The sequence below is a fragment of the Apus apus genome, unplaced genomic scaffold (assembly GCF_020740795.1).
Source record: "Apus apus isolate bApuApu2 unplaced genomic scaffold, bApuApu2.pri.cur manual_scaffold_49_ctg1, whole genome shotgun sequence".
Taxonomy (NCBI): domain Eukaryota; kingdom Metazoa; phylum Chordata; class Aves; order Apodiformes; family Apodidae; genus Apus; species Apus apus.
In genome coordinates this window covers 57,828-68,053 of record NW_026248855.1, presented here as the reverse complement: position 1 = coordinate 68,053, position 10,226 = coordinate 57,828, and the positions used below count along the sequence as shown (strand labels likewise).

At 48.0% G+C, this 10,226-nt stretch overlaps 1 protein-coding gene across 1 annotated transcript in view; it reads right to left on the bottom strand.

The window, feature by feature from the left end:
• Positions 1–392: 392 nt before the first annotated feature.
• Positions 393–10,226, bottom strand: part of LOC127396275 (histone acetyltransferase KAT7-like) — an 11,746-nt gene continuing 1,912 nt past the window's right edge. The window contains 8 exon segments of the mRNA XM_051643896.1: positions 393–505; positions 1,189–1,293; positions 1,928–2,074; positions 2,241–2,331; positions 2,628–2,768; positions 3,673–3,762; positions 3,943–4,134; positions 5,249–5,359. Of these exon segments, the coding sequence (XP_051499856.1) occupies positions 393–505; positions 1,189–1,293; positions 1,928–2,074; positions 2,241–2,331; positions 2,628–2,768; positions 3,673–3,762; positions 3,943–4,134; positions 5,249–5,359 (990 nt within the window).

Below are 10,226 nucleotides of genomic sequence, written 5' to 3'. Positions count from 1 at the left end.
ACCTATTATGACGTCACCCATTATGACGACACCAAGCATGACAGCACCCATTATGACATCATCTATTATGACATCTTCCATTATGACATTACCCATTTTGATGTCATTCATTATGACGTCATTGATTATGATGTCACGAACTATGACGCCACCCTTTATGACGCCACCGACTGTGACGTCACCAATCATGACATCACCAACTATGACGTCAACCATTATTACGTCATCCATTATGACATCATCCATTATGACATCACCCATTCTGATGTCACCCATTATGTTGTCATTCATTAAGACATCACCAATTATGACATAATCCGTTATGACATCACCCATTATGACACCAATTATGATGTCATCCATTATGATGTCGTCCATTATGACGTCACCCATTATGAAGTCACCGATGGAAGGGAACTTGTCCATTTCAATCAGCTGGGATCCATGATCTTATTGCTGTTGGATCTTTTAGCCTCTTTGGCTCTCCATTCATCAATCAGATCTTAAGGGAAAGAGCATGAAAGGGCAGGTTAAAACACATGATCCTCACTGGAGAATTATCCAAGGTACAACAGCACACAGCCAAGTCCACAAGCCTGAAGGTGACCAGCCTCCTAACTGCTCAACATGACAAAAATAACATTTCCTCTGCAGAGCTTTCTCCAGGCCCTTCCAATCCCACTGATCAGCTGCTTTTAGCAACCAAGTGAAGTCTCAGGGAGGGAAGAACAAAAGAGAGGTGCCATACTGGGGGACTTATAAACCACTTCTCTCATGTCTAAACAGGGTACAAACAGGACTCATTCAAGATTCCATTGATTCAGTTCACTTCTATGTCAACCATTTGCCCAATAAAGGGCAGGCATGAGGAGGAGCACAATGGGAATATTGATCCATGTCCCCTAAAAAGCCACTTAGACCGAGCAAAGTTATTTGTTACACGTGAGAAAAGGAAAGTCAGTGCACCATATTCTTCACTACTGAAGACTCACCTTGGATGTTCACATCATATTTGATCAGTTACTGCATTTGAAAACTACAGTGTTCCCCCTCGGCTAGAACCAAAAGACTGGAAAGTCCAGCACAACACAAAGGAAATACTGATGTCAATGAGTTCATCTGAATTAAACAGCTAAATACAAGGAAACAAAAAAAAATATGCAGAAATAGCCACCACAAATCTTACCTGTCTTTTCAGGACCAGGTGTTTTCCCTTCCAGTACTTGAGCATCTGAAGTGCCTGCAAGGTGCTAACAATGTCAACAGGATGCACTGCAGTCTCCTGGCTGATTTCTGCAAACCAGCAGCACTTTATGTTAGAACAGACACAGATTCCCCTGCAATAGCCTGTAATTGTTAGTTGTCACCTCCAAGTTTCAGGCAACTCCTTTGGAAGGGATGCACACAAAATGCCCTGCACATGCTGAGGAGGTACCTGCTCTGGCTGTCTGACTTGCAGCCTTTCACCCTTCAGAACTACCCTGACATGTCTGGGAGATGCTGCACACTCCTTGGTGCCATCATCATAGAAATACTATTAAAGAAGTTCAAATAGTCTCAACGTTTTCCCACAGCATCAGAAAGCCTCTCAGTGGAGCCATTTTCCTATTTAAAATTCAAGTTTTAATTAGAAAATTAAATTATTCTAATCTACAGAGGGATAAAGTCTGAATATTTTAAATGTATTTTTTTTAAAGAATAAGCCATTATCTAGTTTTAAACTCTTCAAGCTGACTTATCTTTAGTGGTGGCAGGACTGGAAAGCAGCCATACCCAATTATAGGAATATTCCTCCAGCTCTGCTGCTACACAAACATCTCCATGAGTGAAGCACGACCTGCCCCATCTTTAAGGAAGATGAATGAATGAGATGCAGGGGGATGTTCCTGAACCCACTCACTGCAAACCTTTTCCCTGGGAAGCATACCTTGGATAGAAATCTCTTTTCCTTGGAAAGTATGCAGGTAACGAAGAAGAACTTCCTTCCAGTAGCTCCTGTAGCTGATGAGCCCTAAATCAGACAGAGGACGTTCTGGAGAGCCAACTTTTTCTTCTACTTTAGAAAGCAAATAGCCTGCAAAGGAAAAAAAAAACCCAACATTTATCCTTCCTAAACTACTCTCTCCTGACTGCTACCCTCTTTAGCACACAGAGAAAGCAGCTAGAATGAAACCTGCTCAGCCACAACCGTAGATATATTAGATTTATCATGCCTCCAGGATTTCTCTCTCCATACTTACTGAAGTCAATGAGCATCTTGCCATAACCTTGCCTCATGTACTGGGGCATTGCCAGGATACAAGAAACATTGTAGTTGAGAAAAGAATTATTCTGGTAAAAACAAGGGGAGAGAGAGGAGAGATTAACAGGTCTTGATCTGTACAAACAATGGGGATATCATCACCCCAGCCGACTGAACAAGCCTGTGCAACTGATACAATACAAGGTGAAAGGAGCAACAGCAGAAAAACCTGCCTAACAACAAGTCACACAATCATCCTTCAGCTACCAACCTGGCTTAGTGCCTTGCTTAATTAGCCATTACATTGGGTGTTTGGTGCACAACTTTAAGCCTAGGATAGCTGGCCATGGAGTTGTGCCTGGGTGTGTATGGATGTTCAACTAACCTTGGAGAAATAACTGATCCGGTGACAGCCAGTGTTGTCAGCTTCTGTCATGACATAGAAGAGGAAGGGTTCAACATCATAATACAGTGTTTTATGGTCCAAGAAAAGTTTTGCCAGCAGGCACAGGTTTTGACAGTAGATCTAGAAGCAGAAGGAGAGTAGAATACATCTGTTTATTACAGTGGGACACCCCAAGAGTGGACAAAAACATGGCAAATGACAAGAAAATTCTGAATTATCTGAGAAATGAGGTACAGTCTTTCACACAAAGCAGCTAGGCCAGGAAACAATTCCATTTGTGATGAAACTTGATAAGCCCAGCTTCCTTAAGGGTGGGAATTGACATCTGTGATATCAATCTCTTAACTCCCCAGATACCACATCTGTGGTATCTGATACCACTCGGTGAAGGAAGCAGAAGGTTGGATCTCTGCTTGCTTGCACTGTACTGTGTTAATCCTCTGCTTCAAGGTTATCTCTGGTCACTTGAAAAGCCTCCTCCCAGCTTCCTGCAGTGCAAAATTTAGCATTTGCATTTGTTTCTTTGTTCCTTCCTCTGAAGCCTCCCAAGAGCAGACACAACCAGAGGCAGGACACACAGGGTGCTGCTGCCCAGCACTGAATGTGCAGCTGCAGATCCATGTTCTGCCCTTCAACTCAGGGCTAAGAAGGTCACCCTCACCAACAGGAGGCTGGTTCACACACTAACCCCGAGCTGTCCAAGTATCCACAGGGAATGGGAGGTGGGCAGCACAACCCACTGAGGCTGAGCACAGAAATCTTCCCCCTACCCTGCAGTACAGGATCTTGACACACATGTCCAAGCACTGTATGAGCCAAGAGGTGGAACTGCTGGAGCACACCGTGGCTGAGGAATAACCACAAGGAAAACACAGACAAAACTGCAAGTGTGGACAGATCAGACTCTAGTCTTTCTACAACTAGAGGGAGAAAGGGCCACTTGTGTCCTGCTTCTCTACAGGAAAGGAGTGCCCAGCACATCTGGAAGCCACTCCAGACTGGCCTGAGGATGGCAGTTCCTTACCTTGTTCTTCTTCCCATCCACTTCAAACACTGAGATGGAGCCTTTCCGGTAGATTTCATCACCCGGTGGGTGTTTCCAAACACATTTTGCCTATGACAGGAAAACAACGACAGGGGGACGGCGTTTTCAGGGTGGAAAAAATTTACCAGCTCCTGGATATACCAGGAAACACACGGGTCTCCTAAAGCGGAGATAACACCAGGAATGTTTTCAGTGGAGATGCTGATAGCAGGTGTAAGGCAGGGGGATCAGCTCTGCCCCAGCCCTCACCATGTGCCTGCGAAGTATTGTCTGGCTCTTCCTGTACTTGAGGCAGAATTCACACATGTAGAGACGGCCCAGGCGAGCATACTCCTCTGGGTAGGGGGAGTGGTACCAGGTGTCCAGCTCGTAGCGGCCAAACGCGGTGGTTTTAATCATGTTGCTGCCTTCTGTGATCTGGCCCTGGAGCTGCAGCTTTTCCTGGGAATGGGAAAAATGGAGGACTATTTAAAAAAAAAAACAACAACAACCAAACAAAAAAAAAACAACAAGGGAGGTTGGTGGGAAGGTCGTATTTGTTTCCCTCAAGGAAAAGGATTTACTTCAAGTCTTCTAAATTCACAGAATCCCAGACTGGTTTGGGTTGGAAGGGACCTTCAAGATCATCTAGATCCAACCCCCCTGCATGGGCAGGGACACCTCCCACCAGCCCAGGCTGCTCCAAGCCCCATCCAACCTGCCCTTCAACACTGCCAGGGATGGGGCAGCCACAGCTTCCCTGGGCAGCCTGGGCCAGGGTCTCACCACCCTCAGAGTAAACAGTTTCCTCCTCATGTATCACCTAAATCTTCCCTCCTCCAGTTTTAATCCATCCTCCCTTGTCCTCTTACTACAATGACTGTAAAAAGTCATCTTTCAATGTGACCATGTCTAACAGTCCCTCTCACAGACCTCTCCTTGATCAGCCTCAGTCTGAGCCCTGTCCACAAGCAGTAGTTACTGACATCAGGAAATGTCACAAAAATCAGTGCTTGGCAGCATGCCAACACTAGGGACATCCTCTTCTTGTCACGGAAGCAATGGAAGCTCCTTGCCACTTCAAGCTTATTTCCTAATTTGCAGGAAGAGGATACAGCCTAATGCTCTGCCTCAGATATCCCAGATGCAATTGCTACTGGTAAGCATCAAAGTGCCTTTTGGTTCATCTCTGGAGGTGGAAGGTGGCTTTGCAAAGCACCTACAGAAGCCTCAGCCTCCACTCCACAGTCACTGGCTACTGTCAGGATGGGTTCTGTTGCCAACACTCCTTAGCCATCCTTTCAGCAGCTGAGGCTGTCTTTTCTTTCACTGAAAATAAACACCTGCTACATGGGACTGTTACTAATTATTCCTCCATTCTCACTGCAAAAGCTTCACTCCAGCTGTGTGCTTTCAGCACTCCAATGTTACCCCTACAGCAGCTTTGCTGACTTGGCTGGGCTGGAGCTGCCCTTCTTGCAAACTCTGATTTTACCTGAACAACACCACCCAGGAAGCCTTCACATTCCTAACAAAGACCTTTGCTATCAGGTATAATAGGAGTCAGAAGTCTCACCACGTCCTCAGATGCCCGTGCTTGTGCTCTCCGGAAAAGCTCCAAGTCATACTCACTGGTCAGGTTTTCAAGGAGAGGTTCCCTAGTGTTGCCATAGGTTTGTCTGTGCTCCTGGAGCAATAAAATAACAGGAGATTTTGCTGCCACGATGCTACCAAGCTGTTGGATCTTGCAGCTTTTTTTAGCTGAGAATGTTATAGGATGGCTGGGAAAGCCAAACTCCTGCTTAGTTGTCTCATTCCAGACAGGAGGGCATTCCAAGAATTGAAACAAGAGCTAATGAGGGCACCAGCTTTGGGTGTGCCAGACATAACCAAGCCCTTCTGGCTGTTCTCATATGAAAAGCAAGGGGTGGCTTTGGGAATTCTAGCCCAGAAGCTGGGTCCCTATAAGCGAGCAGTAGCATACATCTCCAAACAACTGGATACAGTTAGTAAAGGATGGCCAGGATGCCTTCGGGCAGTGGCTGCAGTTGTTCTGAATATTCAAGAAGCCTGGAAGTTCACTTTGGGACAAAAGATGGTTGTGCATACTTCCCATGCAGTAACCTCTGTTCTGGAACAAAAAGGGGGGGAATTTGCTCTCACCATCAAGGTTCCTGAAGTACCAAGCGGTCCTAATGGAACAAGGTGATGTTGAAATGACTACATCTGCCATCATTAATCCTGCTTCTTTTCTGAGTGATAAGCAGGAAATGGAAGCCATCACACATGACTGCATAGAGACTATAGAGACAGTGTATGCAAGCAGCTCTGACTTGAAGGAGGAACCACTGGAGGAAGCTGAATACACTTGGTACACCGACGGGAGCAGTTTTGTAAAAGATGAGTCCGCATGGCAGGATATGCTGTAACCACCAGGGATCGAGTGGTGGAAGCAAAGTCCCTCCCTAAGGATACATCTGCACAGCGAGCTGAAATAATTGCTCTAGTGAGAGCACTGGAGCTTGCTAAAGGTCTAAGAGTGAATATCTGGACAAATTCAAGACATGGCTTTGGTGTAGATCAAGCTCATGGAGCTATTTGGAAGGAATAAGGAATTTTGACGACCCTAGGAAAACACATCAAGCATGCTGACATGATTCTGAGACTTTTGGAGACTGTACAATTGCCTTCAGCCGTTGCTATTACGCACTGCAAAGGACACCAGAAAGGTAACACTGCCCAGGAGGTGGGAAATAAATTGGCAGACTATGAAAAAAAAAAAGGGCGGCGGAACAAGGTGAGGTATTAAGTCTGATTTCCTGAGAAAACTTTGACACTACCTGATTCAGTTAATTATGATGAAAGGGATCTTAAATTAATCAAAGATGTGGAAGCAGAGATTGAATCAACAGGTTGGGCAAAATTGAGAGATAACAGAATAGTGGTTCCTTTCAGGGTGTTATGGAAACTGGTAAACACAGAGCATGACAAGACACACTGGGGAACTGGAGCTTTGTACAATTCTCTCAAAAAAAAATAGTAGCCAGGAATCAAACTGTGAAGAGTATGGTTGATAGATGTGAAATCTGTTTAAAAAAAAATAATAATAAAAACAAAATCCAAAGGTGGAGAATCAAATAAAATTTGGAAGTATTGATAAAGGGAATGTTCCAGGCCAAAACTGGCAGATTTTTCAGAATTCCCTAGAAAGGGCAGGGATATTCAGGCCATTTCAGGATGGCCTGAAGCCTTCCCCTGTAGAATCAACAAGGCCTGAGAAGTCACAAAAATTTTATTGAAAGAAATTATTCCTAGGGTTGGAGTGCCAGAGGTGATCTCCTCTGATAGGGCAACACACATTGTGTCACAAGTGGTTCAGCAAGTTAGTAAATTCTTAGAAATTAATTGGAAATTGTGCACAGCTTACCACCTGCAAACAAGTGGGCAAGTGGAAAAGACTAATCATTTGATAAATACATTTAGGGTGGGATCAAGCCCTCCCTATTGAACTAACAATCCGTAGTTTAAGAATATGGAATGACTACCCTGTTTGTAGGGTGTCTCAGGAATATAACCCATTTAACCTGGCACGGACAAACATACTTATTTTTGCATATACAGAGGAAAAGCTGGCAATGTTTTGGCACTATGAAAGCTTGAACATAAGTCACGCAAGCTTATCCTGGGGGAAATTAAATGAGATATTGAACCAGTCTCAAGAACTTTGAGAGCATTTAAGGAAGCAGAATAAAACCTTGGCTGAGTCTATCATTAAAACAGTAATAGCCAAAGACAAACTTATTGATCTGTCTAGTCAAATTGAATCTGAAACTGCCCATCATAGGTGGGATATCTTGTCAGCATAATCATTCTCTGCAGAAAGAAACTGGGATGTTTTAATTCACCCACTTTTGATACTATTGGTGTTTGTGATTATACTGACAGTCATTAATTGCCTTTTATGGTATAAGCTAAAGAAACTGACTTTAAGAATTTGGGCCTTGCCTAAAGTAATGAAATATAATGATCTAGAATCTTTGTAAAGGAATTTACAAAGTTTAAAGAAAAGGGGGGATTGATACATCATAGAATATTTGTTAGTAAATTCAATAGAAATATAGCCTCATAAAATTTTACTAAAGTAATGAATTTGCTATACTAAGGGTTGCTTTTAAAACAAGGTGCTTTGTGAAACTATCAGTCAACTATGCCAAGCATCCTGTAGGTTGTGATAACATCAAGTCTTCTAAGACCCTGGCAGCCTACAGACACACTGATGTGGATTCTGACCCACCTGGGCAATCGACCAGCAGGAGACTGGAGACAGGACCAGGACAGAGACAGGACAAAGACGACAAAGGACTAGAATCAACAGAGACCCCCACAGGAGACCCTCGAGCAGGCATAATTACAAAGATAGCCAATTCCAGGAAATAAAATGACTATGTAAAAGAATTCTGGGGACTCATTGACATGGAACTGAAGATGCATGTTTTTGGTGTATATTAGTCAGGGTGTTTCACTGGCTCCTTGGAGCACTCATGGTGGAGAATCCCCAGTGCTGCCCAGCACTGCAATAAGGAATGCTGGGGACCTGCCAGCAGTGGCTGATGGGGCAGGGATGCAGGACATGATGGGGCTGCAGCTCTGCAGAGCAGCAGCTGACTCCAGGCAGAGGGAGGCTCCATCACCCTGCCCTGCCCCCACCCATGTCCTCCTTGGCACCCACCTGCTTGGATCTGACATGGAGCTGCACAGACTGCACCAGGGAGAAATGCCACTTCTCACCCTGCTGCTGAAGCTGCCTCTCCTCCAGGATGTCCTGCTGCTGGAGCAGGGTGGCTCTGCTGGGCTGCTCCAGGCTCTGCTCTCTGCAGGCCCCACGGCTCCTCTGCTGCACCTCCAGCTGCACCAGCTGGACAGGCAGATGTTCCCCAGCAGCTCCAGGACCCTGGTCCCCATGCAGACCCATCACAGCGGTGTCCGGGCAACAGGCCCTGCATCACAGAGGCCTGGGGGTGGCTGTGGAGACACCCACCCCTCACCTGCTGGGACCAGCTGGACCCACCTGCACGGCCCTCAGGTTCCCCAGCAGCAGGGAAGGCGCCCGGCGCGGCCAGGAGCTGCTCCCCTTCCTGCACACAGCGACCTCCTGCCCTTGGGGCGGGAAACCCGCACCTGGAAAAGGGCTCCACAGGAGCAGCTCCTCCTCCTCCCAGCAAGCAGCTCCTCCTCCTCCCAGCAAGCAGGAATCCAGCCGGATTAGAGACTTCAGGGCTAAACTGGCCAAACTCAGATGGTGCTGAAGAGTAGAACCTGTTCCTGCTGGTCACAAGTGCTGTGTTGAACTGGGCTGTGTCTCCCGCAGAGCCCAAGCAGCAGGATTCACTGGTACATCAGCCAGCCTGTCAGCATGAGGAACAACAGGACCCAGCTCAGCACAGACCACGAGCCTTCCTCCCAGAGACCCCTGCCCACAGCCCCGAGAGGCAGTGCACATGGGGAGGGGTGTAGCTTGATGTTAATGAGTGCGGGGAAATGATTTAAATATCATCATGAATTCAGGGAATCACTCTGTATAATCCCGCCCCCCTCTCAGACAAGAAACACACGTGTATGTTTAAGTGCACAAACGCGTGTTGCCCTTCCCTGCCGGGCTGTGTCTGCAGGACTGATCCCCAGCCCAAGCAAGAACCCGCTTTAGAGCTGCTCAGGGCTTCGCCGCCATTGGGCGGGAGGGCTGTCAGTCTGTGCCCTGAGGAGCTGCGGGCTGTGATTGGCCGCCAGGGGTCCGGCTCCCGCCCTCCCTGAGGCGCCGCTGCCTGTGATTGGCTGCCCGGGGCTGCCCTGGGCAGGCGGCAGGAGGAGGCGGGAGCGGCAGGAGTCACCACCAGCTCCTCTCCGGGCTGAGACGCCCCAGGTCTCTCCGCCTTTCCTGGAGAAGAAGCTCCGTCAGCTCCTGGCGCCTCCTGACTGACCCCCCTGCCCTTCGAGCTCCTGTCCGGGAGCGGGAGAGGCCTGGGGGGTGTCCTTGGTGCGGGCAGGAGGGTTTGGGGGGCACGGGTCTGGGCTGGGAGGCAGTGGGAGAGCCTGGAGGGCAGGCCTGGGCTGCACTGGAGGGTCTGCACGGGCTGGGTTCCAACCCTCCCTCTCTCTCTGCAGAAGGTCCCTGAGCTGCGGCTGCTCCAGGAGCTCTGCTGCAGCCAGGAGGGCTCTGCTGGAGGCCTGCACAGCAGCAGCAGGTGGGAGATGGCACCAGGGCCTGGGGAAGGAGACCTGGGTCCCCCTGCCCCTGGGCTGGTCCTGCCCTCAGCAGCTGGACATGCTGTGAACAGGCCTGTGCCTGGAGAGCTGGGAGGTGGGTGGGCACCAGGAAGCTCCACAGACGGGGGGTCCATCCGGTCCCCCCGCTCGTCGCTGGCCTGCAAGGAGCCCTCCCATGGCTGATGGGCCATGGCTGGGGGAGAAGACATGTCCCAGCTGGGAAGCAACGGGGAGGCAGGGAGTTCTCTCCTCCAGGAGCTTTGCTTTCTCTGAAAAGCCAGGTCCCAGGT